This window comes from Anopheles cruzii, chromosome 3 (genome assembly GCF_943734635.1).
Source record: "Anopheles cruzii chromosome 3, idAnoCruzAS_RS32_06, whole genome shotgun sequence".
In the NCBI taxonomy this organism is placed as follows: Eukaryota; Metazoa; Arthropoda; class Insecta; order Diptera; family Culicidae; genus Anopheles; species Anopheles cruzii.
The window spans coordinates 9,364,222-9,389,549 of record NC_069145.1 but is presented as its reverse complement, the minus strand read 5'-3'; the positions used below and the strand labels follow the sequence as shown (position 1 = coordinate 9,389,549).

Here is a 25,328-nt window from a genome sequence, read left to right as displayed (position 1 = left end):
ACGACCACCCGAGCGCCAGCCGCATCCTGCCCATGCCGGCCGCAACCCACCAACCCGCCAGCCCGCCAGCCCGCCAGCCAGTCAGCATAATGAAAGCGGAACTAGTGGCAGGCAGGGCAACACTCAGTACTCCTCAGGACCGAGCGAGGCTTTTCGTCACAACTTTTTGCCCCGACCGTCCGTCCGTCGTCCCCAGTAAATGAGCCCGACGCCCGAAAGTGACCAGAAAAGGACAGAAACTGGTTCGAGCGAAACACTATAGCGAAAGCGGCCCGGAACCGGAAAATGAGAGCGATCGGCACACCGACACACACACACGGATTTTAGCGACCGAAGAAGAAGACCCAAATGACGGGAAGCGGGAAAAGGAAAATGCAAAGGCAAAAATAAACATTAACGGGCCAGTCTTGGCCCCGGCCCCGTCCCTGGCCTGGGCGAGAATTTATATTTTTCCACCAAAAATATGAACCACGGTCCGTGGGGCGGTCCCTCCCCACGGGTAGCCTTGAGAGCGTCTACAGTTACGGGACCAACCGGGTGGACCAGCAAGGAAGGAAGCGTACACAGACACGTGTGCGCGAGCGTGTGTGCGTGTGTGCACACTCTACACACATCCTCCGGTGGCCAGTTGGGCGTGAGGTGGCAGTTTGTGTTGAAGAAAAAGGCCCGACCCGAAGATGCTGGGCCCAGGATGTGCTGCGGCACATAAAGACGCGCGCACACACGGCCGAGGACGACCGCCTGCCCGAGAGAGCGAGAGAGAGAGCACGGCCACACACACATAGACACATGCGAGAAGTTATAATTAATTAAAAATATTGTATTTATTGTACATAGGAAATTCAAGCCGAAAAAATATTCGCCTACGACGCCGTTGCCAACGGCGCCGCCGCCGCCGCCGCCGCCGCCACCGCCGTCGCCCCCACCGCTGCCATTTTCCTTCTACAGCGGCCGTGTCGCTTTTCATTTACACAGCATCGGGGAACCGTCGGGATGTGTGTTTGTCGAACGCTTATTTATCATTGGTTTGGCTTTTGGCCTGGACTCGGGGTGTTGATTGGATTCTGTGTGTCCAACGACGACGGCAGGAAAATCCCCCTCACATGCGTGTGTGTGTGTGTGTGGTTGGGTGGTGCACTTTGGCACGGCCATCATTCGTTGTCCGGTGCCGTCAGTCCTGGGCATACTTTCGTCATTTTCGTCCGTTATCATCGGAACCAGCCGTCAGTGAGGCCAGCCGTCGGATCGGCAGCGATTAAAGTTTCCATCCAACCTCCGGGGGCGGCCAGTTTGGCGGAGAAGCATCGTTCGAGTTTCCTGAAGGCAACCCGCTTCGGCGAGCTCAACAGCGAGTTTATGGATTGAACCGAACAATCCATTGCCACGCCACTACACGTTGGTTCTCACAAACGGAACACTTCGGCGTTCGGCAAGGAACGAAACAAGGCAACAAATAGCACAAGCAATAGCCCGGAAGCAGGGTAAGGGTAACGGATGCGCTCCTTCGGTTGCGAAGAAATAAAAAATCAGAAACATAGTAATGAACCTTATATCGATACGTGATCAGATTAGCAAAATTATTTTGCAACAAGCCGAACGCACGGTGTTCTCCGCCTTCTCGTTCCGGCGCCGGAACCCGAGAGAGAGAGAGCGAGAGCGAGAGAAAGAGAGAGGTAGATCGCCCACCGCCAGTCTTTTGTGCAAGGGGAAAGATATGCACAGCGCAACACACAGCATCATCCGGCCCGGCCCGGCCCGGCCCGCCCAGCCATAATGGAGGCATTTGGGGCCATGCGTACCTTCGACGGTGTTACGTAGCCCAGCGATGCAAAGGACGATTACAATGGGAAGGACCTGTCCGGAGGCCCCCCAACAAAACACACCGGATGGAGAGGAACCGGAACCGCTAAATTTAGATTGCAACGGGCGAAATAAATTCCTAATCATGAATTACGTTCGCCACTTGCAGCATTTCCAGCGGTGTCCAGAATACGAATCTCCGGTGCTCTGAGAGCTGAGCTACTAGTGCTCGAGCTGAGTGTAATGTAATTTTTTATCACACTATTTGACATATTTTCTCAACATCAATTCAATGAAGGCTACGCATTTTAGGTATGAAAATCTTAGTTCAAAACAAACACTGGAATCAGGGGTGCGCGTTAAATGTCATTTTGGTTGAAAGCTGCCATGTCGGTCAATAAGTAGCTACGAAGGGCATGCTCAATCACAGTCCGTAAGTCAATAAGTAGTTAAGCATATAAAAAGCTCTAGTATTCTTAGTAAAGTATTATATTATTGAATGATTGCAACTGTTTTATATTGAACTTGATGATTCGATAATAACCTTCAAAGTTATTGTTTTATTCTTTAATTCACTGGAGCACAAATCAAACTGTTTTGCTCACATCTTGTGTCGAGAGACGGTCAAAACTGGGGTTATAGCAAACCTTTACAATCCCAGTACTGTCAGACACGTATCTGGGACATGGACTTTGTTCAAAACTGATGAAATCCTGTTAGTGTCAGATAGCTTTCAGGCCTACGCTGTATGACTGTCGTGCATCGCCAGACTCCGGTGGGCTGGTCATGTCATGTGGCTGTATATTCCAGTTCTATCAACATGTGGATACATGTGGATGTAGATGTACAATGGAAGTTGACAAGATCATAGTTACACAAACGGAAACATAACTTCCAATACGATTGAATTATGATTCGGTTGTCAAATAGTCGAATCTTTTCACAACAAAAGAGTAATTTCGGTACACCAGTTTTCGGATCACACAAAGCACAACATTGAGCAACTCAATTTGCTCCAAATGAAAAATGCGTGAATGAAAAATGCTGTGTTTCGCATAAAAAGGATTCTACATTCCGAAACCAATTTCAGAGGTTTAGCTTCGGAGCAACGTAATGAAGAGAGGAAAGCACCGAGAGGCCCGCAAAGTATTGCCTGCCTCGCCCTTTCGGTTTCAATGACGGGGCCCCCGGTCCAACATCCCCAGGCTTTCCGTGCTGCTCTACGCAGTGCGAACGGACAAAACTAATAAACGAAACGTGCAAAGCATATGAGGATGGCCAGCGTAGTGCAGTCCACCGTAGTCCGGTCCCCGGTCAACACTGTTGCAAATAGCATAGCAGAAAATCGGGTGCAAAAGAACATGATGTACGAGCGGCGTGGAACCACCGGACGGACAGGCGGACCGATGGACGGATGGAGGGGCTTACGGGTCCGCCGGTGGTAATGCGTCCCGAGCTTAGCGGCCGTCGCCCGGGCAGTGGATTCCGAAAGTGCAGGACCAACCCCGGTAACGTAATAAACTATTGATTGATTTCATTTTTCGCCATCTTCGCCGATGCTGCTGCTCTCGGCTCTCGGCTCCCCGGGTGTGGCCAGCATAAGATTGCAGCCAGGTAATGAAATTGGTCCGCCCGGTGGTATGACCATTCCGGAGATTACACGCATATCGGGAATCTGCTCAAGCTCACCGGAGTCCGGCCCGGGAGCCTGGGTGTGCACTGTATAAATAATGTGAAAACCAGAAAAATGAACTTCCACCAGGTCGAGAGCGAGCGAGAGAGAGAGACAGAGAGACAGCGGTGTTGTCATAATGGAAAAAGGGAAAAGAAAGCAAAGTGTGGAAAAATAAATCGAAACGACAAAATTAGGGAAAGAAAACGTAGCGTAGCTCGCCCCCAAGGGGGCCACCAGGCAGGGACACTTTCTCTCGTGTGTCCGTCCTCAAAAATATCTTTCAACGCACTTTTCTTGATTAAAGGCTGCTCCCCGGGAGCTCCTCCCCGGTGCTCCTCGGATCCGATTACGGCCTCGACGGAATGTGTTCGCCATAACTCCTTCGAGGCGGAACCGAGCATCGAGTTCAAAATCACCACTTTGCAGAGTGCGAAAGTGAGAGAAAGAGCGAGCGAGAGAGAGAGAGAGCGAGAGAGATGATGGTGAAAATCGTTGGTCCCGGAGCTGGGTGTGGTGGAATTTATTTCCTTTTTGTCTAAAAAATTACACCCCAACGCCACCGGACTAACGACCGGGGCCGATCGGTGGTCAGGGAGGTCAGTCCGCGTCGAGCGGTGCTGTCGCCTAATGACAGGATACTGCCAGCGCGCGGCCGGGGTCGGAAAAGCGAACGGCTGATAATACACCCTTTCGGTGGCCAAGAGCGCGCGCGCGCGGACTCGCTCAGCTCCACCCTTACGGCCGCCGTAACCATAATCATCAGCCTAATCGCCGTCACCGCGCCACCGCGCCTGTCCCGGACCCGGCCCGGCACAGCCCGGCCCGACCCGGTCTGACCCGGTCCGAGGCGTGCAATGAAAATATCATAAATGAAAAATATCCTAAACGCTGCTTCGGTTTTAAAGAGCACCAGCATGGCGTGGGGCATTAGGGGCGTAATAATTGTGAGCACGCGATTTCGTTGTAGTCCGAGTGGAGCCCGCCACCATTCCCGACCCCACCGAAACAACAACCACCGGGACCGGGTTGAGGACTTTTTTTACGATTAGTTTATGCGCTTCGGTCTGTTTTTTCTTCCATGCTGTTCCCGCAACATGTGTTAGAGAGGAAAGCGAGTAAAAAAAAACCTCGAACACACACACAGCCCGAGGATCATTAAAATAGTTGAAGCCGCGGGTGCCTCGAGGTGTTCGAGGCAACAACCCCTTCTGGGAGTAGTTTGGGAGTCGTTCAGGTCCGATTTTGGATTGGTGGATTTATTTAAATTTGCCGTCGGGCAGGATGCGATTTGGTCGCCTTTATAGGAGCGCCTATAAATCGCGCCCAGAGCCCCACCGCCGGCGGTGGGTCAGCATACGGCAGATATAATTTATGACACGTGAGTGCCCATTTACATTGGCACGGTTTTGCCCCCCCGAGGTACGCACAATCTGCCGCCACAAAACGCCAGATGGACCCCCGGAGCCTCGTGGTGGTGATCGATAAAATTGGTGGACAATAGAGTCGTGTTGAGGCGTGACGGTGCGGCAAATACGTGCCGGTGCTGGTGATCGAACGGTCGAAAAGTGTTTTTACAGTCGATCGATATCATTAATGGTTTTTTCACGTCGTGTCATTATTAAATTCGATAGCCAACTTGGAACCAAAGCCAACTATAAAATGGTTCGAAAGGTGTTAGATGATGTTTATGTTGACAGTGTGACGTTAGATAGTCACCCCCGTTGATAGAGTAACCCACGTAGTGCACGTCGATGTCGCGCAGCTGGCATGGTTAAAATATTAAATTTGGCCAAAATGAATATCCTTCCGTCAATATACTGAGGACAAAAAAAGACGGGAATTTGCTTACAACTCATCAGCAACGCAAATGTTTCACATCACCTGTAAACTCTATGCAAATCCTTACTCTGTGTGCCATACATAGAGTAGGGATTTGTGCCAATCTACATTTGTGCCAGTTTTCCGAACGGAACATGTATCCACGGAGCAACTTTTTGAGTTCGGCGAAAAGTGAGAAGTCACATGGTGCTAAGGCAGCCGACTGAGTGCATGTTGGATTTACCTAATAACGTATCGTACACTTGTTCCGTTTGGGGCAAGAAATGAAGTCAATCATCCGCCGTTTATTTGATACAACATCATGCGACGTCGTCCTGTCCGCAAAATCTAAAATCAAGTTAAGACGTCACACTTTTGAGGCATCGTTGAGGACGTTGACACCATCCGAGGGCGCACACGTTACCATGGCAACACCGTAAGCCATGAGCTTGAGAAGTCTCTTGAATGTAGGCGGGGGTTATTTTGGCAAACGACGCACGGTTTCGGTTCATTTTCTTTCCCCCAGGTAACGAAACGTAGTGGCCGCACTGTGCGCCAGTTGCTTCAAATTATCGCGCATTCCACCGAGCAAACGATTGATCGATGAGACAAAGCACAACTTTATCAGCATTTTCTAACAATTTTAACGCAAAACGAAACGAAACCAAAGAATGGCGAAGGTCTAAAAGGACGCTAACCCTATTCCACTGGATCCGTTTCTCCGTGTTCCGGCTGCTCGGAGAAATCGTTCCACGGCCGCCGACCGTGGACACCTCGGTGCGCTCATAAAACCACCGAATACTAACCGGAACGCCTATAGAGTGGGTCCCATTTTGACATCATACCGGAAACGAGCAGTTCCTGCTTCTCGCCGACCGACGGAACTTATTTTAAACTGACACGCAGCACCGAACGGGCGCATTTTCCTGTCACCCGTGCGTGCTTATCGTGCGTTATGAATATACATTCCCTATCTTCCGGCCCGGCACCCGGCCCGGTTAATCGGTTGATGACCAGCGACAAAAAGAAGCAAACGAAACGAACAACGTGGAGCTCGAAAATCGCCGTTTTAAACGGTGCCTATTTAAATATTCATACTGCCGGCCACGTGGGCCCGTACCACGTGGAGTTTAAAGCCGATGGTCACAGCAGATCTGTCGCACGGAGCTCGAGACCGAGGTGCGCAACTGGTGATCTTTAAAGTGGCGCCCCATTTTCGGCGAAAACCGGAAGCCGCCCGGTCTAAAGTTGACTTTAATGGCCGCCGCACCGTGATGTCGAGACCCCCACCGACTCGACCCGAATCTCCTTCGGGTGATGGCGCCGAGCTCGCTTTTCGCTTTAAAAATATCGATAAAAATTCCCCATTTAAAGTCCGCGTGCGCGCGTGTGTGTGTGTGTGTCCTGTCGGCCAGTTTTCCCTTCTACGTTTTCAAGGGAAAAGTTATAAAATTTCGCCCTGTGCACCACCGTCATCGTCATCGCCATCATCATCGTTCTGCGTCGCTGAGAAGTTGAGAATTGTCCAGCGTTTTTCTTTCGCGTCTCTCTTGCGCCCGGTGGTCACTAGGTAAAACGCTACTAACCGAGAGACACATAAAACGGCCATCCACCACCACCCCCCCACACACACACGGACACACGGGCACCGAGGACGGCGACGACCAGGACCAGGAAAACGGGGCACCGATAAGGAAAATCGAGCGACCGAAGTACATACGGTGTGGCCGCAGATCCTTTCTCCATCCGCCCTTTACCAACACACACACACGGCCATTCGTGACGAATGGCAAAGAAAGCAACAACAATAACAGGAGCCCAACTGAGTGGGCCAACTTTCCACCCGTCGGTCGGCGAAAGCGAAAGTGAAAATCAGTCCCAGGAACCCGACGCTGACCACACGGGCTGTGGCTCTGTCTCACTCTCTCTTTCCCTCTCTCTCTCTCACTCACACGGAGATCCTTGTGTCCGAATGTGTGTGGGGTTTGTTCAAAATTGCGGCCCCCGACGGGCAGGCGGTCGGTCGCGCTGGGGAATGAAACAGAAATAAAAAGTGAAAGTATGTACACAGACACACGGCCACCGCCCGCCCCCGTTAAGTCCTGGCCCCGCGGCTCCCGGCTCAGGACGAAAGTTTTCGTAACGCTCGGCGCAAGAGAGAGAAAGAAAGAGCCGTACGCTCACCCGTGAGACGGCGCGCGAACGCGTGAGTGAGACGGCTCACCAACGAAAGGTGGAGCGAAAGAGAGCGAGCAGGCGGCGAAAAGGACACGCTCATAACTCATCCGCGTGCACCGTTCTCGCTCGCTCTCGCTCACTCTCCGACGAAGACGATTGCATACAAATTCAACATTTCAATCGGATCCGGCTCTCCGTTCCGTCCGCCACCTTCTTGGCCACGAAAACCCAGGGAAATCCATGGCACACACACACGCACACGAGCAGAGTTGGCTCAAAGCTACCCTCCTCACTTCAGGGCCTCCGGCCATCACGTTGGAAACTGGGGCCACCACCACCACCGGAAGCTGTTGGCCAGAAAGTTGGAAAATTGGAAAAAAGGGGCCAACAACAACAACAACAATATCGGAAGGGACAAAAGCAAAAAAAAGGAATCCCGATGGCGGCCTCCCATCAGCCTCCTCGGATGATGGTTGTTGCCTTCTCTCTCCTTCTCTTTCTTGAGCGTGACCTCATACGGCGAGATAGTTGGCAAACGCGGTCATTACATCACACCTCACCGCACCGCACCCTGCCGGCCAAGCCATCCCCCCACCAGGAAAAAGGACCTTCAGACGGCGTTGCAATTGCTTGACCACCACACACAGGCACACACACGCGCGCTCGGGGCACATGAGAGCAGCGATTTATGACGGTGACGACCGTTCTCCGTGCGCCTCCGTGTATGTGTGTGTGTTTGGGCACTAACACATACGCACACGGCGAGGCAAGGCGAATGGAAAGTAAAAACTTTTCTCATTTTTACATTTTTCTCTGGAAAAAGAGGACGAAATAGGGGGTGGTGGGCGGTGTGAGGAGGAGTCCATTGCTCTCCCGGGTTCGGCTCTCGCTTCGTGGCGGTTGACCAGCTCGCGACGGGCGCTCTCATCTCGCATCCCGCACTTCCTTTCTTCAATGATGTTTTTCGTCGTCTTCTTCGTCTTCTTGGTGGTGGAGGTTTGCTTTTTTTTCTGTCGCTCACCAACACCACGAACGGACGGACGGCATCCTCATCGAGCGCTGCCGCCGGCTACCGCCGATGCTGGGGAGCTGGAGCGCAAGGAGCTTCTGGCAGACGCGATGAGATGAGTTTTCCTTCGATGCCATCTCTCTCGCTCTCTCTCTTGCTCTCTGTCACTCTCGCGCAGTGGGTCACGCACGCACGCCAGCATTCCCTGATGAATTTATCTCTTCTTCCCAAGGCTGAGATCGGCTGGGTTTTCTTACGTTCTTCCTTCCTTTTCTTTCAAGCTTTTTCCGCGCATTAGTTTTATTCGGCTCCGCGGCTCGCCCGGCGGCGTTATTAATTTCGTCTTACGAATTTTAGTTTCGCGTCGATTTTGGCCCAGGATTTTTTTTCTGTCCGAAATAGAGCATCCTATACTAGGGAGCCTGTGCACGAGATCCGCCAAGAGACTGATCCTTGTTGGAACACGTTAAACCATAACCTTAAACAGTTTCGTGCCGTTATATTTCACACACTTGAACGAACCATCAAAGTAACTGCTGTTCAAAGCCATCAAACCATCAAAGTAACGAACCATCAAAGTTGATGCTGCTGCGAGGCAGTTTTGACAGGAAGGAATACTACTGTGACCCAAAACAAACGGATACTCGACTGGCCACAGTAGTACTTCCAATATGTATGCATGGGTTGGAGGTGAAGGATCAAACAATGATCAATCTGGTGCCATTCACAGCGATTATTTTGGAAACAAATTCACACATCGACCCAGTGCAAAGCTCCCGCTTGAGCTTTACGGTAAACTTTATGCCCCTAAATATCCAGTTTCTTCCCGAGTCTTCCCTATTGCCTCACGCGTAGCCTTTTTGGGGGGCTCGCGGACCGTTCAAAAGTTTATCGCAAAGTGGGAAACTATTTCACGTTCACACACACTCACACATGTGTGCCGTGGCGTGTGTATTGGTGGTGGAAATTCGTTAAAAAATTATGACAGCACATAATCGAAGCAGAGCGCCCAACTGCATATATGAGAGACCCTGGCGCATGTAATGCTGCGCTCGGTGTGGCCGACGGCGTGTGGCCCCTCCCTCCCTCGCGCCCCGTCATTAACGCTCCTCGCCATCGCGCGTTCTTGGCGGTCCTGCCAACACACAACAAAAACTACAGCCCATATCCTTTTACGCCGAAGCACACGGGCGGCGCACGATCCATCTCCGGCGTTGCCCCCGGGGCGATGGCGGAAAAACTGGAGCAACCAAGAAAGGGAAGAAGAGCGAAGAGCGCAGAGCGAGAGCGAAAGCGGAGGAACGGTCTGCTGAAAAAGTGATGAGCGAAAATTGTACATACAAGTAGAGAGGGGAAAATTATTTGCGCGCCCTCGAACGTTAATTTTTCTCGGCCTGGCCTGCGGGGGTGGTGGGTGGTGCGAGATAGTGGGGTGCCGCGGCCGAGGGCGCGCGGAGTGAGAAGAAGTGGAAGTGGAGTCCACATCGCAACCGGAACGGAAACGAATGGCCGGTCGTCGGCTGTCGACTGTTTTTGTGTTCTGCGGCCACCACGAGAGATTCACGGGACAGTTTCGTTTCTTTTCAGTTTTCCCCCCGGCCCGCCCCGGCCACTCGGCACTTTGTCAAAGTTTTCGGCTTTTAAGACGACGGCGACGACGACGGTGGCGATGGTTGAGAGATGGGCTTCCCGAAGCGCGAATGCCGAGCCGACGCCCGTGGGCCCCACGGCGCTAATGAGGATTTGTTTTTAGTATCGTCTTTCGGTGAGTTATGCGAAATCTGAGCGACGGACAGGACGGACGGGACGGAAGCTGCGAAACAAACAGTTCCGGGGAAAAAGGGCCGCCCGGGAAAAGCGCGGTGGCGACGGGAGAGAGCGTGTGTGTTGATGACCAGTCCTTTTTGTCCGGTTTCGGGAAACAGTCAGAGCCACGAGTGACATAGTGCTGCGCCGCAGGATATTCGATGCTGGAAAACATGAGCATTGTAACTGCCAAATGTTAAGGCATGTAATATTGCTGAAGTAAGGGTTCACTTTCCAGTCACATTCTTTTAACAACAGTTCACAACAAAATCAATACGAACAATGGAATCTTATTAAAGGTAATTGAAACCATTATTCTGTTTGTACTAAACATACTCAATTTAGTACAAATTTAGTACTTCGTCATTTAGTATTGTAAATTAACAATGGCAACAAGTGCGAATCGCAGCCTGCTTAAAGTTATTGGATGTACTCATGGCGGATCACAGATAGTCAAACCTTTGTCCAAGCTGGGAAAAGCTGGTCAGGTGGCCAGGGAAGCCTTGACAGTGGGTCCAGCCACCTAGTTGAGTTGACCGAAGTCTGGTCCTTTCTGAACCGACCATAGGCCAATTTAATTGGGCTAGGTCTGTGCGATGCAGTCTCAATACAGACGTAAATCAATCAAGTGTCACACCTTTAAATGCTCAAAGTTCAAGTTTATCAAGAGTAGTAAGAAAGAGTCCTTCCAACATTCCAATAGTGATTGAAGGATTTCATTGTAAAAGTCTATTAATCTTACAATCTGCCTTCCTTATACTTGCTCACGGTTTTCTAAGTAAAAATAGGTTACCAAATCAGCCACCCTATAACTTAGATCCCAAATTAATATCAAATATGGCCACTGACCAGTTTGGAGCCACTACGCGAACCACCCAAAACCCGCAGCTCGTGTCCTTTTGGACCAACACATAATTCAATGTGCGGCCAAGTAACATGTCCGACCGGGTGGTGGGGGGCCGTGTCATGTTGACCGACGGCCGACCATCGACCGCAGACCATATCGACAGCCTCGCTCCTTTCAATTCGCTCCCATTTCAATACAATTTTCTTCTCATTTATTCAATGTGTATGTCGATTTGATACATTTTTTCCGCCTTCTGCGCCCGAGGCGTCGTTTTTTGGCTTCTTCTGGGCCAGGATTTGGGTTTTCTTTTCCACGCACCGTCCGTCGGCGCTGACCACCACTTCCTGCCAGTTGCACAACTCGGCCCCCCGTTCCGGCCTGCGAGTCCTGCGTTGGAGATAAATTTCCTGTTGTGTGGTGAAAATTTCCTGAAATTCGGCCACCCGCACGTGGGGCCGCCGTGGGTGGACACATATTATTATTATTTCTCTTGCTCCGTGACCGTCTGCGTGTGTGTGTGTGTGTGTGCGTATGTCATCATTTCTTGGTCACTTCTTTGTCGAAGTCAACGGCAAGGTGTTTGGGCTGTGGGCCCCCGACCGGATCTCGACCCCGGAGTACGGACAACTCTTCGGCAGACAGACAGAGAGCGCGGCAGAGTGAGAGAGGGGGGACATCTATCACACACATTCGGAGGAACCTCTCGATATCTAGTTAGACGCAAATAATCCACCCCTGGCGGCCAAGTCGTCGTCGTCGTGTAATAATAATGCACGGAAAGCTCGCCGTCATTGCCAGGAGCGCAATGGGCGCTGTGGGCGCTGAGGGACGCGCGCGGCGAAGGGCGACACAATCGGGCATACATCATCATCGTCCCCATCAGCGGTCGTCCCGAAAAAGGAAATCATACAATCGGACCCACCGGACGGATGGATGGTTGAGAGTGACGCGGAAGGTCCTTCTGGAAATGTTGCGATTCGCTGCCGGCACCGAGCGGCATAACAGCCGATATCGGAGACGCTCTTCAGAAGGCGATGCCAAGGGGGCCGAAGAAGTGAAGAAGGTAACCGCACACAACACACAAAAAACGGTCAAAGGACAACGAAACACACACACGAGGACGCGTGGACGGCAGAATGGACAGCAAATCACCGACCGACAACCGGCTCCCTATTACGGGCGCCCGGTGCCGAGGGGGGAACCGGACGCGAACGCAAATACAGGACACGAATTACTCGGCCCCGACCCCGACCCGGCCAGGCAACGGGACAGACAGGCGAAGGGCTTTTCTATTTCCTAATTTCACGCAGCCAGAAAAAAGTAAAATAAATTGGAAGAAAATTATTAATATTTATTTATTGATGATCCGATCAGAAACGTTGATAAGAGCCGCTTGTGCCAACGGCGAGCAGAGCGAGGCGATAAGCGGGCGGGCGACAGGGACAGTGCCAAACACGGGAAGAGGGCATCCTCCCGCGGTACGGTGGGTCGGTGGCAGGATATGAGATGAAAATGCGAAAAATTGCGCACTGACACCGGAGCGGCGCTTGGGCCGGTTTTGGACCGAGGGTGACCAGGTACCCGATAAGCGACCGGAACATAACAGCGTACATAACGGGGCTGTGATAGCGCGGCCTCCCTGCAAACAACCCGGCGCTGGCCTTGCACTGAGAAATGGTGACGTGAAATGTGCGCATTTCAGATAAACGCTACTTGAATGAAACCATCTGTGTGGAGCTTCGGAGCGGTTGGACCGTTCCGAATAGGATACAGTTTGAAACAAGGATCACGTAATGGCGCATAATTTTGCTCCCAAAAATCTCCAATTGAAGCGTTTGTCTAAGGACTCGGAATACCCGCTGAAGCGAAGTGTCGAGTATTGTGGCGACTCCGAGACCGTATAGCGAGCACTCAAACGGCTGTTAAATAGTTCCCTAAAGTTCAACGGCCTTCGCATGGGTAACCCTCCGGTGCTGCACGGCACGGTTTGATAATTGACTCGCAGGACTCGAGGTGGCTCATTTTCCTCAAAAGTGCCGCAGCAATTAGGTCCCTACCACCCTAACCTAGACAGCAAGGGACTTTCGGTAGCGCCGATGACCGCGGGACTGGGCAGATCCGTTTCAGGATAACGGCAGAGCGTGACCACCTATGGCGAACGTGGAAGTTTGTAATTTTCTCAGACCACGGGGATCTTCCGGAGTGTCGTTTAAGCGTCCTAAGCCTTAAAGTTTAGTTCTTTCTTCAGTTGCGTTACAATTTAAAATGTAAACGGCGACAGTCCTTACCTGTTAACGTTCACGAGGCTCGCCCCACATCCGGATTGTACTGCTAGGTTTCTTCAGTGAGGTAGTTGCGGAGGTAGTCGAGGAGAGTTGTGGTGGCCGCGCTTTCACACGACTATCGTTACGCTTCTTCTTTTTTTCTGTATCACAATAATTTTCTTTTGCATGTGTTGTTACGTGGCAATTTGTGGCTGGTACAATAGGATACATTCGCTTGGCCACGGCGGTACGGTACGGTACACGGCTGGCGGATCACAGTTCCGAATGGGTGAGAAATGGCAAATCGATTAGGGCAACAGTGATTCAGTTGCCACTTCTACTCAGTGGTTGAATATTGTCAAAAAATAGAACTTTACTCAAACCGAACGTATGCAAAGCTGTAGCCCAACTTTATTCTAATTCAGCATTGTCCGGAAAGGGATGTTCCCGAGTGGTTAGGTCAATTTTTGCCTCCACATTTCAATCAATTCACCCGCATATCCCGGCCCGAAAGCCCGTTTTTGAGCCACCCGCAAAAGGTTCGCGCGGTTCCTTTTTTCTCTAAACTTTTACCCTTTTGGGTGGCGATGTTGAATCGATATTTATGACTTTACGAAATGTATAATTTTATGCCCGCGTTCGAGCGCGCGGACGGCAGTAATACTGTGGAACCCTAAAATGGAGCAAAAATAAAAATCGCTCTTCTTCGATGGGCCGAAAAAAGAAGGTGAGCCACGCGGCCCACGCCAGGCAGAGGACGCGGTATGCCTGCGCCACCGTCCCAGCCCCGAAAAATGGACGTGGGGAATGTCATAAATCAAAAAACTAGTTACAACATGGGACACACAACAACAATGCGCGAGCGAAAGAAGGACCCCAATCGGGGAAGCAACGAAAAGAAAAAACACGCGCGGCGGACTGTATTTGAAAACGATTCCGATTGCCGCACCTCCGGCATAGCTTGCCGGAGAATCGGACAGACTGGCGGAGAAGAAATAAAATAACGCTGAAGTGACTTTTTCGCCTGTGTGTATGTGTGCCTCGCCTTAAGGTGGCAGCAAAAACGGAACGAAGCGAAGGAACCCGCAAACCCCTAGCAGGTGAACCACAAATTTTCCGGCCCTCGTTTCACACGGGGGCGCCAGCTTTCACACGTCACACACGCGGCACACATGCAAGCCCGCCCGGTCGACGACGGGGCACAGCCCACTGGGCAAAGTATTTGGCCACCCGAGTGTAGCATTTTTCACTATGCTCTTCGATTTCCGAACCGAACCGAACACATCACATCGCGCGCGCGGTCATGGATCTGTAACTTCCGGGATCCGGAGCAGGCCCTTTGGCCGGTTCGGAGAGTATGCGGTGGTGGTCTGTGACATCGGGACATCTCCCGTCGCGGAAACTTACAGAGCACGGTGAACTTCACAACGATGGAACACAACCCGCACACGCCTAACTAATCACTTCGACACTTTCGTCCATCATCTCGTCGGTCGTCGTCCGGGTGTCCGGGTCCTATCGTCCGGATACCGCGCGCGCTCAAACGGCCCCAACACCCCAGTGTGCGGCGTTGCTCTAGTTTTAGGAGGTGTTAAGGTATCGGTGATAAGCAAAAACCCGTGTCTTGTGTTTTGTGGAATGTTGCCGGGTAGCCGGGCTAGACACGCGCCGTTCCGGAGGCTACCGCTTCGGACGCGACTTTTTTACAGACTAACCGCCAACTGGCCACGGTGCGCGCCCGAAACCCTCCCCGAACGCGGGAGTGCGTTGGCCAAAAGCCGATCGAAACCAAACAAAAAAAAAAAGAGGGGACCAAAATTGCTGCCGAAAAACTCACCGAGAGAGCATTACAACGGCGCACGGCCGCGCCCGGTGTAGGCGTAAGCGAGATGGCGACTACGCACAGATGGTCTTCCGCCCGCCCGCGTGCGGTCACGAAGGAAGCAGGATAAGACCCCGATCGTCGTGAGCGTGTGTTGGTGGACGGATTTTTTTTCCGTTCGCTCATTTGTTTCGCTTCCTTGTGGGCGCTTTCCCTTTCTGGCGCGACCACTCACGCACGCACACACGTGCGCTGTCGCGGCCTTGCGAATTCGGCTCCTGCCGGAATCCTTTCCGCGGCGGTCGCGCCAATACACTCCACCACCGACCTGCCGGCCGAGGTCATGCATCGGTGAGTGCATTCGCGCGAGTGGCGGATGGTTGTTCGCGTATCGAAGTCTGCAATCTCTCCGGCGTTATCCTTCGTCTGTTCACGCCGCAACGCACGCGGCGTACGCAACACACCCTCGCACAGAGTGCGCGACCACGCGGCCACCCCGCCACCGGCGGCTATCAACGCGACCGAACGAAGCCAATAAGTGCGCTTTTCCAATATAAGGTAACGCACTGCACTCACACAATCGGGCCGGATTTGTGGCCGATTTGATGAGTGTTGCTTATGTACGCGATTAGCAACAGCATGACTTGCGTGCGCCCGTGCAGCCGCTACGACCTGAAAAACTGGCCACCGATGTGGCGGATAATTTGCATTGGAAAATTACAACCTTCAGTGGCGGTAAACGTGTACAGCAATAATTTATTAAACATCTGTTTGAGCTGTATTTGGTTTGTTGGAGAAGCGTACGTTGTAGTAACAAAACGTTGACATTTTTTCGAACCGCACTGTAATTTGAAATCGGTCGGAGCGGTGGACGAAACGGAGTTGCGGCGCTGCTCCTGTGCTCCCGTTACGGGGCGTCCCTACATAACACGCCGTATTCTATTTATCCATCTCTCATCCACATAGGTATATTTCAAACAATTTTTATTTTGTGCGCGCGCACAGTTTGTGTTGAGTTCTGGTGTTTTTTTTTGCATCGTCCAAATGCTGTTTGCGAAGATTTTCTTTACACTCACACACACCCTTCGGCGGAGGGATCTTCGGCCGGACACTCGCGCGGAAGGACGACACGCTCATGCACACACATCTGACATAGCAACTGGCTCTGGTGGTAGTACACGTTAGTTCCTGGCTGGCGCATACATCACTCGCCGTGCAGCAACGTTGGCCAGCGGAAATTCGGTCTTTCGATTTAGAACAGAAGCAGCAGAAGATTAAAATTTAAACATTTATTTTAACGTACTGTATCAGTTTCTTAACCTATACACCACCCGCCAAGGTCAACTCGAAGAGGATTGCTGCAGTAATGGGACTAGCTTGAGGTGAAAACTAATAAATTCTCTTCGCTTATCAATGCCCCTACGCCCGGTAAGAGAGTGTGTGTTACTGATCATCAATAAAGCTACTTTGAGCGCAAACTTTGGCCTTAACTGAACTGAAATTCGATAGAGAGCATATCAGCAAGCGCACGGAGCAAAGGACGTCCTTCGGGGTCTAAACTTTGTACCGATTCAGCGCCAGATCGACTTGCATTTGGATGAGGTTCTTGTTTTCTTCGAAAATTTCCTTCGCCAGCATCTGACGCTTCTGTTCCAGGAGCGCGTTCTCCTTCTCGTAGTGCGCCACCAGCCGGTCGTAGTCCTCGGTCGACGTTATCGAACCATCAAAGTGTCCCGCCGCCGCACCGTGCACGCTGCCGTCCGTGATGAGCAGTTTGCTCATCTTCACGATCTCGTTCCGCTCGGCCTGGATGCGTGCCTGCAGTTGCGCCTTCCAGTTCACCAGCTCTTGGTTTTCCAATTGCAACCGTATCAACGTGAGGTACTCGGGATGATTCTGGGGCAGCAGAAGAAACCCGTTGTCCGTTACCGTTATTTTGTCGCTCACTTTTGGCACTTCCACGGGTGGCGGTGGGACGGCCGCTGCTGCTGCTGCTGCCACCGGTGGAGGCACTGGCGCCGGCTCCATGCTCACGGCAGTGTCCGGCGAATCGGTGACCGATTTCTTACGCTCCGCGGTGCGCTCAGTTTGATCCGGCGTCTCCTGGGGTGTATTTTTCGTTTCCGTGTTGGTGGCCGACTCGGTCGAAATGGCCGTTACCGTTTTGATGGACGACTCGTCGTCTGAGCACGAAAATTTACCCTTCTGCAGGTTCAAGTCGATCGAAATGTCGCCATCGACGACGGTGTCGTCCAGACTTTTCTGTAGGCAGTCGGATTTCTTCTCAAACGTTCGCAGTTTGCGCTGCCGGAGACGGAGACAAGGTACCGAAAAAGGAGTGGCACGTGAAACAACAAACTGTGTAAACGAGCGGCATACGTTACCTTTAGTTGCGTAATGATACGCTGCACTTCCCACAGCTGTTCCTCGCGCTTCTTCGTTACAAAGCCCGCATTCATTTCGGCGTGAATTTGTGCCAATAGGCTCTCCTGCTTTCTCAATTCGGTCGATATTTCTTCCGGTGTTTCGGGCAAGTTGGGGCTGGAAGCCGTTATTGGAGGCACATACCTGTAAGGTACGATAGTAGTTTAAGTTAATGAAAGAGAAAAGGCGACAAAAATTACTTTAACAGAAACTTTGAAACGGATTTAAAGCGCATTTTTCTCATCATCTAATGGGGCAGCTTGTGCGTGTTTCCTTGGATGTTGATGGAACGTTTAAAGGAGTGAAACTGGCCCATACGACAAGCGACTGTACGGCGATCATTGCTTATCTTACTCGTTTGTTTGCACTTCAAAGTACGTCGTTTATCTAACGGAATCTGTGATCTGTGCGCTGTAGATATGGAAGCGTTACTCACTTGTGCAACGTGGTGTCAGCGAACAGGGTGCTGCAGTGACAGAGGATCGCCACGAACAGGCGGTGCGACATTTGCAGCGTGGGACTGAGCAGCATCGCAATGTTTTGAGCATTCATTTTCGTGTAGTCTTCGTTCTGCGTCACGGCATCGACGTGCATGAACATCCACGAGAGCAGCGTCCGGTTGCAGCTGGGTAGCTGTTCCACCAGCGACACCAGTTCCTGCTCTTGCTGGGACACCTGCGAATGGGAAGCGACCTCTTCGAAGCGCGACGACAGATCGGTGGTGAGTATCGGTTCGGGAAGCTCGCGCAGGAACATTTTCAGCAAACCGCACGCAATCGGCACGTCCATCTCGCCAACGCAGCTGCCCTCGCGGTTGTTGTAGGTTCGCTTCAGCTGCTGCAGCTTGGTCTTGACGGCTTCGACCTTATAGATTTGGTCACTCTGCAGTCCGTGATCCTGCAAGAAATCGACACAGTCCCGCACGACGAGCGGCAAGCTCACCCCATCGTGGCACCGGCTGCGCTCGTTGGCCAGCCCAAGCGACACTCCAAAGATCGGCTGAGCGTCACCGAGCTCCAGCACCTCCTCGCTGACGCTGCCCTGCTTCAGCTTCTTGTCTTTCTTGTCTTTCGACTTTTCCTTCTTCTCTTTTTCCTTTTTCTCCTTGTCTTTTTTCTTCTCCTTTTCCTTCTCCTTTTCGGCCCTGTCCGGCGTTTTCCCGACGTCGTCCAGCTTCGACGACGGTTCCGGTTTTTCCTTTTCACGCGACTTTTCCCGTTTCTCCTTGCTTTTCGATGGGAACTTGAAGGTTTTCAATTTTTTCGTCTTCGAAGGGCTCCTGCCAAAGAGAAACATCGATTTACTCCACATTTTACGTTTGCACTGGGGCACCACTATTGCGACTGAGCAGGAGCGCGCGAGTGGTGACGAATGCACATGCACACCCCACACGAGCCCGGTCGGTCAGCTTACTTTGTTTCGAGGTCCTCTTCCGGTGAGCTTTCCCCCTCTAAGGTGGCGTAAGCGGTTTTCTTTTCCTTCTTATCCTTCCGCCGGCCAATGAGAAGCTCCTTTTTGCTGACCTTCTCCGGGTCGGCGTCACTAACTGTTGAATGCAGCGGAAAAGAAACACACAAATGAAACTATGAAGCGTCCACCCGAGGCCCTGCGAGACACACGCACAATCCTTTTCATCTTTCTTGCTTTTCCCGCCGGCCTCCGAGGCGTACAATCCGGGAAAATCTTTTTCCACACAATCCGGGCTGTCGAAATCCATAGCAACACTTTTCACCGTAATTGATCGCCAACTGCGGTGATTTGTTGATGTTTATTTTTCTCCACCAGCTGCGACAGCTGACAGTTGACTGTGACCGAATTACACCACCGACGGCGTAATCGATTACGCCGTTTGGGAAAAACAAACACAAAAAGGACGATAACGAAAAACAATTAAGTTCATTTTTCCCATTTTTGCAGAAGTGCTGATTTATTACGCATGTGACAATGTAAGGGTAAGTTGTATGGCATTAAATGCCGACGAATGGAATAAAATCATAATTTGCTATTTCTTAACACATTCGTTTGGAACTTTTCCTAGGTCGGTGTCGATGATAAGAGTACAAACATAACCCATAAGTGCAGGATAACTACGTATACAATAACCAGGATGCGGATGAGAGGGTAACGGCGCAGGAACACTCCCAATCGAATGCCAACCGAATCGAGGGACGAATATGCACGCTTCATCCTACGGGCAACGTTGTTGTCGAAAGGATTTTCCACCATAAAATTGGGAACCTGTGATTTGGCTGCAAAGAAAAACGTTTACTGATCTGTTACAGTGTGCAAGAGATAACGGACATTACCATCATCGGTTACGTTGCTATTCAAATAGACCGCTCTCTGTTGCCTCACTTGGGATGCAGTGCTCCGGTACTGGTTCTAGAGCATGGTGAAAAAAAAACAATTATATGCAACTGAAAGAGTAATTCGCATTCGTTCAAACTTACTTCCAATTTTTCCAGTTGCAATCGCAGAGCGTTCCTTTCTGCCGTGGTCGTTTCCAGTGTCGTTTGCTTTTGAACTAACGATTGAGTCAGCGACACCAGACGATCTTCAAGGTCAGTGGATGGACTCGTTGGACGTTTCTGCATTTTGCTATGCAATTTTTGTAGCTCTGCATCCCTTCAAGTGTTGAAAAAAAACGATCATGTGTCTTATTTTCATAGAATTCACCAATCGATTGGTGTCTTACTTTTCATACAGGCGGGACGCGAACATGGTCCTCTGTTTCACTAGCTCATTCCGAACAGATGAAAGCTCGTTCTGTTTGATTTTAAAGTCATCTTCCAGCTGCAGAAATCTGTCACCCTCGAAGGTTAGCTGCTGCTGCAGTTTTTGAGTATTTTGCTCAAGATTGTACACCGTTGTCTTTAGCCGTTCTTCTGAAGCCAGAAATTGTCCTTCGCGTTGCTTCAACCGCTCCTGGAGACTGTTGAGCTCTTCCGTTAAGTTCATCTTTTCTTGCCTCGTTTGCTCTAGCTCAATCTGCAGTATTTGTTCGGCGTTACTAACGTTCGAGAGTCCATCGATGGCACCACCATTGCTGCTGGCGCAGGTAATTTGTTCCTTTAGCTGCTCAATGGTTTTTTCCTTCAGCTGCAACGTTGCGTGAGCCCGTACACGATACTGTTGCAGTTCGGACATTGCATTTTCAGCTTCAAGCTTGGCCGTTTCCAGTCTCGCGTGTAGTTCCTGTTCGTTTTGCAAATGCTTCGCCACGGTTGACTCCAGTTCGGAGATGGATTTAACGTATTTACTGTTAGCCTCTTCCGTGTTGAGAAGTTTGCCGGATAAATCGTTCTTTTCCTCTACCAAGCTTTCACAGAGTGATTCCAGCTCCACCAGCTTGGCCTCCGCTTCTCCGTTGCTGAGCTGCGACATGGCTGCGTCTAGATCGGTTTTGAGTTCGTCTCGCTCGGACCGGACCTCGGCAAGAATAATTTTCGTGGCAGCCAGCTCTTTTTCGATGCAATAACTGAACTCATGACCGGCAGGGTTAGGACTGCTGGCCACTACCGTGCTCATGTCAATAACAGTTCCTTCCTTTTTCGAGTTGATCGAACTGCGCCTGGATGAAGTCTCGGAAATGTTTTGCCTTTCGGATTTGGACGACAAAGTATCCGCGTCTGGTTCAATGTTTCTTTCGTACGCCACAGGCTTAGCCAGTTTTTTCGGAGACCGTACGTTGAGGTGCGAAGTGATGCTCCTTGGTTTGATAGTGGTTTGTATTGGAGGACCTTCACTCGTCACACTTACTTCCAACAGGCCGTCCACATCATCAGGGCGATTCTGTAGCACTGTCGCTGCATTCTGGTCGATTTTTGTGAGAATATTCTCCGCCCTACCGGCCAAATCTTGGAGCCACGACATTTGCGTGACTCTTGTTCAAGTATCCGTGATTTCAGATGATTTATAAATAGCCAAAAAGATCCAATACACAACGTTTAATAAAAAGAATCGTGTTCCGTTCTACGATCAGGTGCAGTAGAAAAACAGTAGAAAAACACGTAAACATTGAACCCGTTCGACAGCTGACAGCAGTGCTGCTAGTCAGACGGTTCCAGATTACATTCATCTGAACTCCACCAATATTACGTTGATATATTTAAATATTCGCGGAAATGCGTTCTTTTAAGGTGCTAATCATTTATAGCATAAAATTAAAATAAACAATTCACATGTCTATCGTGGAATATTCAGTTTAAAAATATCCAATTCGTTAACGTAAGCACTTCGTTGCCGACAGGTCGCTAATGTTCATGTTGGTCCGAGTTTGTTTATGTTCATGGTAAATAAGGAATAAGGTGAATGGTGCACGGAAATCGCCAAATTCAGAATGTCCGGAGAACGTTGCTTTCGAAACCCTTATTGTGATTACAACGAAGATGTGCACGGAAATAGCAACGAATATGTTTCCAAAGAAACTGTGCTGACACTGATTAAAACTTATGTGGATATGATATTGAGTAAGAAACATGAGACACCACGAGATGATCTGTATGTTGGGGCCGCCGGTAAGTAGTCTCAATATTGCTTCGTTATTCCTTCTAAGCATATGGCATCGTTATCAAATAGGTACGGCGTTTATGTTTTGGAAGCTGTCCCGGTCGCCAGCAACGGCAAAAGCCTACCCGTGTTTGGATCATGCCGCGATGTACATTGACCTAGCAAAAACAATAGCCACAGGAAAAGGACAGTCTAACAAGCGCACTGTAGCATTTCTTTGCGGTAACGCTGGGATAGCCGCAGTTTCGGCGGCCATTTCCGACGCGCGAGGCAACAAACAGGACGCTGCTAAGGATGTCGAAGAATTTTTAGAAGGTTTTCGCGTTTGCACGACAGACGACAACTGCGATGACGAAGTGCTGGTAGGCCGAGCGGGTTATCTTCACGGCGCTTATTGGTTGAATCAAGTAGTCCAACCGAAACCAATAGCCAACGTGGATGTGGAGAAAGTGTGCGAGACCATTATGAGGCGCGGTCGCGAGTATGCTTCTAAGCAGCGTTCCGCTTCTCCGCTGATGTATGCGTACCATGACAAGGAGTATCTTGGTGCAGCCCACGGCATTTGTGCCATTTTGCATGCCTTGCTCGAATCCCGATGGTTCCTTTCGTCGGAGGATGGCAAACTTAAAAATGTTAGTTCTGCCAAAGTAGCGGACATAAAAAATTCAATCGACTACGTGCTGTCTTTGCAAAGCGACGATGGGAACTTTCCTACAAGGCCCGATTCAGACAGAATGCTGGTACATTGGTGTCACGGAGCCGCCGGGGCAATTTATCTTCTGGCCAAAGCATATCTCACATTTAAAGAAGAACGTTATTTAGAAGGTTGCCGCAAGTGTGCCAATACTATCTGGGCCCGTGGATTGCTTCGCAAGGGGCCAGGCATTTGTCACGGTGTTGCTGGGAATGGGTATGCCTTTTTGTTGATGTACAGATTGACGGGCGAACGGAGGTATTTGTACCGAGCTCAAAAGTTTGCCGAATTTTTTACCACCAGCACTTTCTCCGCCCGAGTGCTGGCCCCCGATCGGCCTTACAGTCTCTACGAAGGATTGTCCGGTACGGTTTGTTTCCTGGTTGATATTTTAGATCCAACCACTGCCAGTTTCCCATTTATGGATGTATTTGAAAGCAAAGTAAATGCCCACAATGACGAATAAATAAACAGAAACCATTAAAAATACATGCAATGGGTGTAAATCGCTCGACAAATTATGAAAACAACGTATGTTCATTCAAAGGGGTTTTACTATATTCTGTGCAGCACCATGTTATGAGAACCATAACAAACTGTAGAACAACTTTGCAACCAGAAATGCGATTTTCATGCTTTTCTTTTTGCTGTTGAACGTTGAATTCGCAACTCTCGACGTTGTTTAAAAAATAAAGTAAACTGCCTGATACTATTACCGCGCTGGCCCTCGCAATCGCATTGACGGAACGCGAAAGCATGCTCGGTGAAGATCGCAATGGCCTACGGGCGGTTCGCTGTAATTCCGTGCCAAAAGATATCAACTTTTTCTGCCACTAGTTTCGTGCGCCACTCCGGAACCTGGTGCAATGACACCATGTGGAAGTAAATACCGAAGAACGTCACGCAGATCCCCCCCAGCTCGGGGGTTGATGTCATGTACTGGTGGCACGTCGTTGAGGAAACCACCGTTGAACTTGTCCGCGCTTACCGTGTGTGTAACTCGCGGAAAAAGCCCCACAACCAATCGGCTTGTAGTGTCCCTGGAAAGTAACAACAAACGAACGTGGTGCTATGGCGTGTGGTTATGTTAGCGGTGGCTGCCGAGCGCTGTTGCGGAAGGTATAAAACGTTCCATATACCCGTTCGGTTCCGTCAGTCTTTTTCACGGTCAAGTTCAGACCGGCCAGTAGAGAGGGTAGCGAAAGCGAAGCCATAGGCATCATGAGATTGCTGCTAGCGTTAGTGTTCGTCCTGGCAGCCCTTGCCCTAACGGAAGCAAGGAAGTGCAACGCGTGTAATCGCAACGAGTGCGACTGCCAACGGGAGATCGCCCGGGGTCCCGATCCTCAGCCGTTTCCGTTTTTTAAGAAGAAAAAATGTAACGTCACCAAACCGCTGGAGCTAAAACCGAAACCGGACGTGTGCTCGTGCGAACAGGAGTTCCGTATTCGTCCCTCGGCCTGCGATCACGTGGAGCCGAAGTTTGCCAAATCACGATCCTGCGAGTGTGGCTTCGAAAACCACGAACAACCTGTCCGGTAAGTCTATTGCTTTAACTCACTAATGTCAACGCCGGCCACCAGTTAGTGATTGCTGATTGCATTTTTTGTAGCAAATATCCTGCCGATCTCATCAGCCGCCAGCTGGCGATGGAGTATGCGAGCAAGAAAAACATCCCCGAAACGGATCTGCTCGTGTACGGGCGTCCCGTCAAGCCGCCACCACCACCGAAACAGGAGGCCCTGCGCGAGGAACGCCTGTTCAAAACCAATCTCCACGTGCTCGAGCTGAAGCCACCGAAGCGGAAGCGCGTGCACTACCGCGTGTACTCGTCGGAAGAAACGGAAGGCGCACCGTGCAATCCGAAGGAGGAAAGCTACGGTGACATCTGTTACGGCAAGGTCGAGTTCAAGGAGCCCAAGTTTGAAGTCTTGCGACAAGACGCACCAGTGTGCGACGAGTGTACCGATGATCAGAGCACCGAGGAAGAGGTCGACACCACCAGGGAGGAGCAGGATTCGCCCGAAAAGAAGCCTAAGAAACATTGCTCCAAGTGTCTGAAGCCGAAGAAGAAGTGCGGCTGTCTGGGCACGTACGACAGCTACGAACGGTACGATGATTCGGACGAGTACGAGTATCCTCTGAACAAGTGCGGACGCTCCGCTCGCTCATCGGATGACCCGGAACCATCTCTGGTGGTCTAGACGGGAGGCTGAGTCTTAAAAGGGAACAAAACATTATGGGGTTTCAGTTGTGATAATCGCATAGTCGTCGTATGCGCGAACGCATTTTTGTACATAGGCTACAGAAATAATAAAACATGTAATTTATGTAAAACGCTTTTGTTGCTTTAATTCATCATTCAAGGCGAGCTGTAATTACTGTTGCTTGCGAAACCTATACTAGATAATATTCAGCATTAAGACAACTTATCATTAACATTCCTGCAATCATTTAACAAAGAAATTTTGCTCTTATCTGT

The 25,328-nt window shown here is 50.6% G+C and overlaps 4 protein-coding genes across 6 annotated transcripts; 2 read left to right on the top strand and 2 right to left on the bottom strand.

Moving 5' to 3' along the window:
• Positions 1-16,773: 16,773 nt before the first annotated feature.
• Positions 16,774-19,390, bottom strand: LOC128272066 (ralA-binding protein 1). 2 transcript variants are annotated; one of them, XM_053009794.1, is made up of 5 exons: positions 19,267-19,390; positions 19,057-19,189; positions 18,080-18,922; positions 17,604-17,787; positions 16,774-17,523 (listed from the first exon to the last, which is right to left on the bottom strand). In XM_053009794.1, exons 1-5 carry the CDS (start codon positions 19,358-19,360, stop codon positions 16,774-16,776), a joined length of 2,004 nt encoding a protein of 667 aa, XP_052865754.1. In that variant the 5' UTR covers positions 19,361-19,390. The 2 variants fall into 2 exon arrangements, with proteins under 2 accessions (XP_052865754.1, XP_052865755.1); XM_053009795.1 differs by having other exon boundaries at positions 18,080-18,919.
• Positions 19,391-19,570: 180 nt separating this feature from the next.
• Positions 19,571-21,592, bottom strand: LOC128272431 (golgin-84). 2 transcript variants are annotated; one of them, XM_053010238.1, is made up of 4 exons: positions 20,339-21,592; positions 20,094-20,268; positions 19,950-20,025; positions 19,571-19,892 (listed from the first exon to the last, which is right to left on the bottom strand). In XM_053010238.1, exons 1-4 carry the CDS (start codon positions 21,514-21,516, stop codon positions 19,678-19,680), a joined length of 1,644 nt encoding a protein of 547 aa, XP_052866198.1. In that variant the 5' UTR covers positions 21,517-21,592; the 3' UTR covers positions 19,571-19,677. The 2 variants fall into 2 exon arrangements, with proteins under 2 accessions (XP_052866198.1, XP_052866199.1); XM_053010239.1 differs by having other exon boundaries at positions 19,730-19,892; positions 19,963-20,025.
• Positions 21,593-21,982: 390 nt separating this feature from the next.
• Positions 21,983-23,312, top strand: LOC128269789 (lanC-like protein 3 homolog). Its single transcript, XM_053007193.1, has 2 exons — positions 21,983-22,160; positions 22,222-23,312. Exons 1-2 carry the CDS (start codon positions 21,983-21,985, stop codon positions 23,310-23,312), a joined length of 1,269 nt encoding a protein of 422 aa, XP_052863153.1.
• Positions 23,313-24,057: 745 nt separating this feature from the next.
• LOC128269788 (uncharacterized) lies at positions 24,058-25,050 on the top strand. Its single transcript, XM_053007192.1, has 2 exons — positions 24,058-24,384; positions 24,459-25,050. Exons 1-2 carry the CDS (start codon positions 24,068-24,070, stop codon positions 25,048-25,050), a joined length of 909 nt encoding a protein of 302 aa, XP_052863152.1. The 5' UTR covers positions 24,058-24,067.
• The last annotated feature ends 278 nt before the right edge of the window (positions 25,051-25,328 follow it).

Coding starts and splice junctions, on each gene's coding strand:
- LOC128272066 (XM_053009794.1), bottom strand. CDS start 19,360: ATGGATTTCGACAGCCCGGATTGTGTGGAAAAAGATTTTCCCGGATTG. Junction 19,190..19,266: donor CAAGAAAGATGAAAAGGATT/GTGCGTGTGTCT, acceptor TGCATTCAACAG/TTAGTGACGCCGACCCGGAG. Junction 17,524..17,603: donor GTATCATTACGCAACTAAAG/GTAACGTATGCC, acceptor CGTCTCCGGCAG/CGCAAACTGCGAACGTTTGA.
- LOC128272431 (XM_053010238.1), bottom strand. CDS start 21,516: ATGTCGTGGCTCCAAGATTTGGCCGGTAGGGCGGAGAATATTCTCACA. Junction 20,269..20,338: donor GCGTCCCGCCTGTATGAAAA/GTAAGACACCAA, acceptor CAACACTTGAAG/GGATGCAGAGCTACAAAAAT. Junction 20,026..20,093: donor TGCAACTGGAAAAATTGGAA/GTAAGTTTGAAC, acceptor ACCATGCTCTAG/AACCAGTACCGGAGCACTGC.
- LOC128269789 (XM_053007193.1), top strand. CDS start 21,983: ATGTCCGGAGAACGTTGCTTTCGAAACCCTTATTGTGATTACAACGAA. Junction 22,161..22,221: donor TCTGTATGTTGGGGCCGCCG/GTAAGTAGTCTC, acceptor GTTATCAAATAG/GTACGGCGTTTATGTTTTGG.
- LOC128269788 (XM_053007192.1), top strand. CDS start 24,068: ATGAGATTGCTGCTAGCGTTAGTGTTCGTCCTGGCAGCCCTTGCCCTA. Junction 24,385..24,458: donor AACCACGAACAACCTGTCCG/GTAAGTCTATTG, acceptor CATTTTTTGTAG/CAAATATCCTGCCGATCTCA.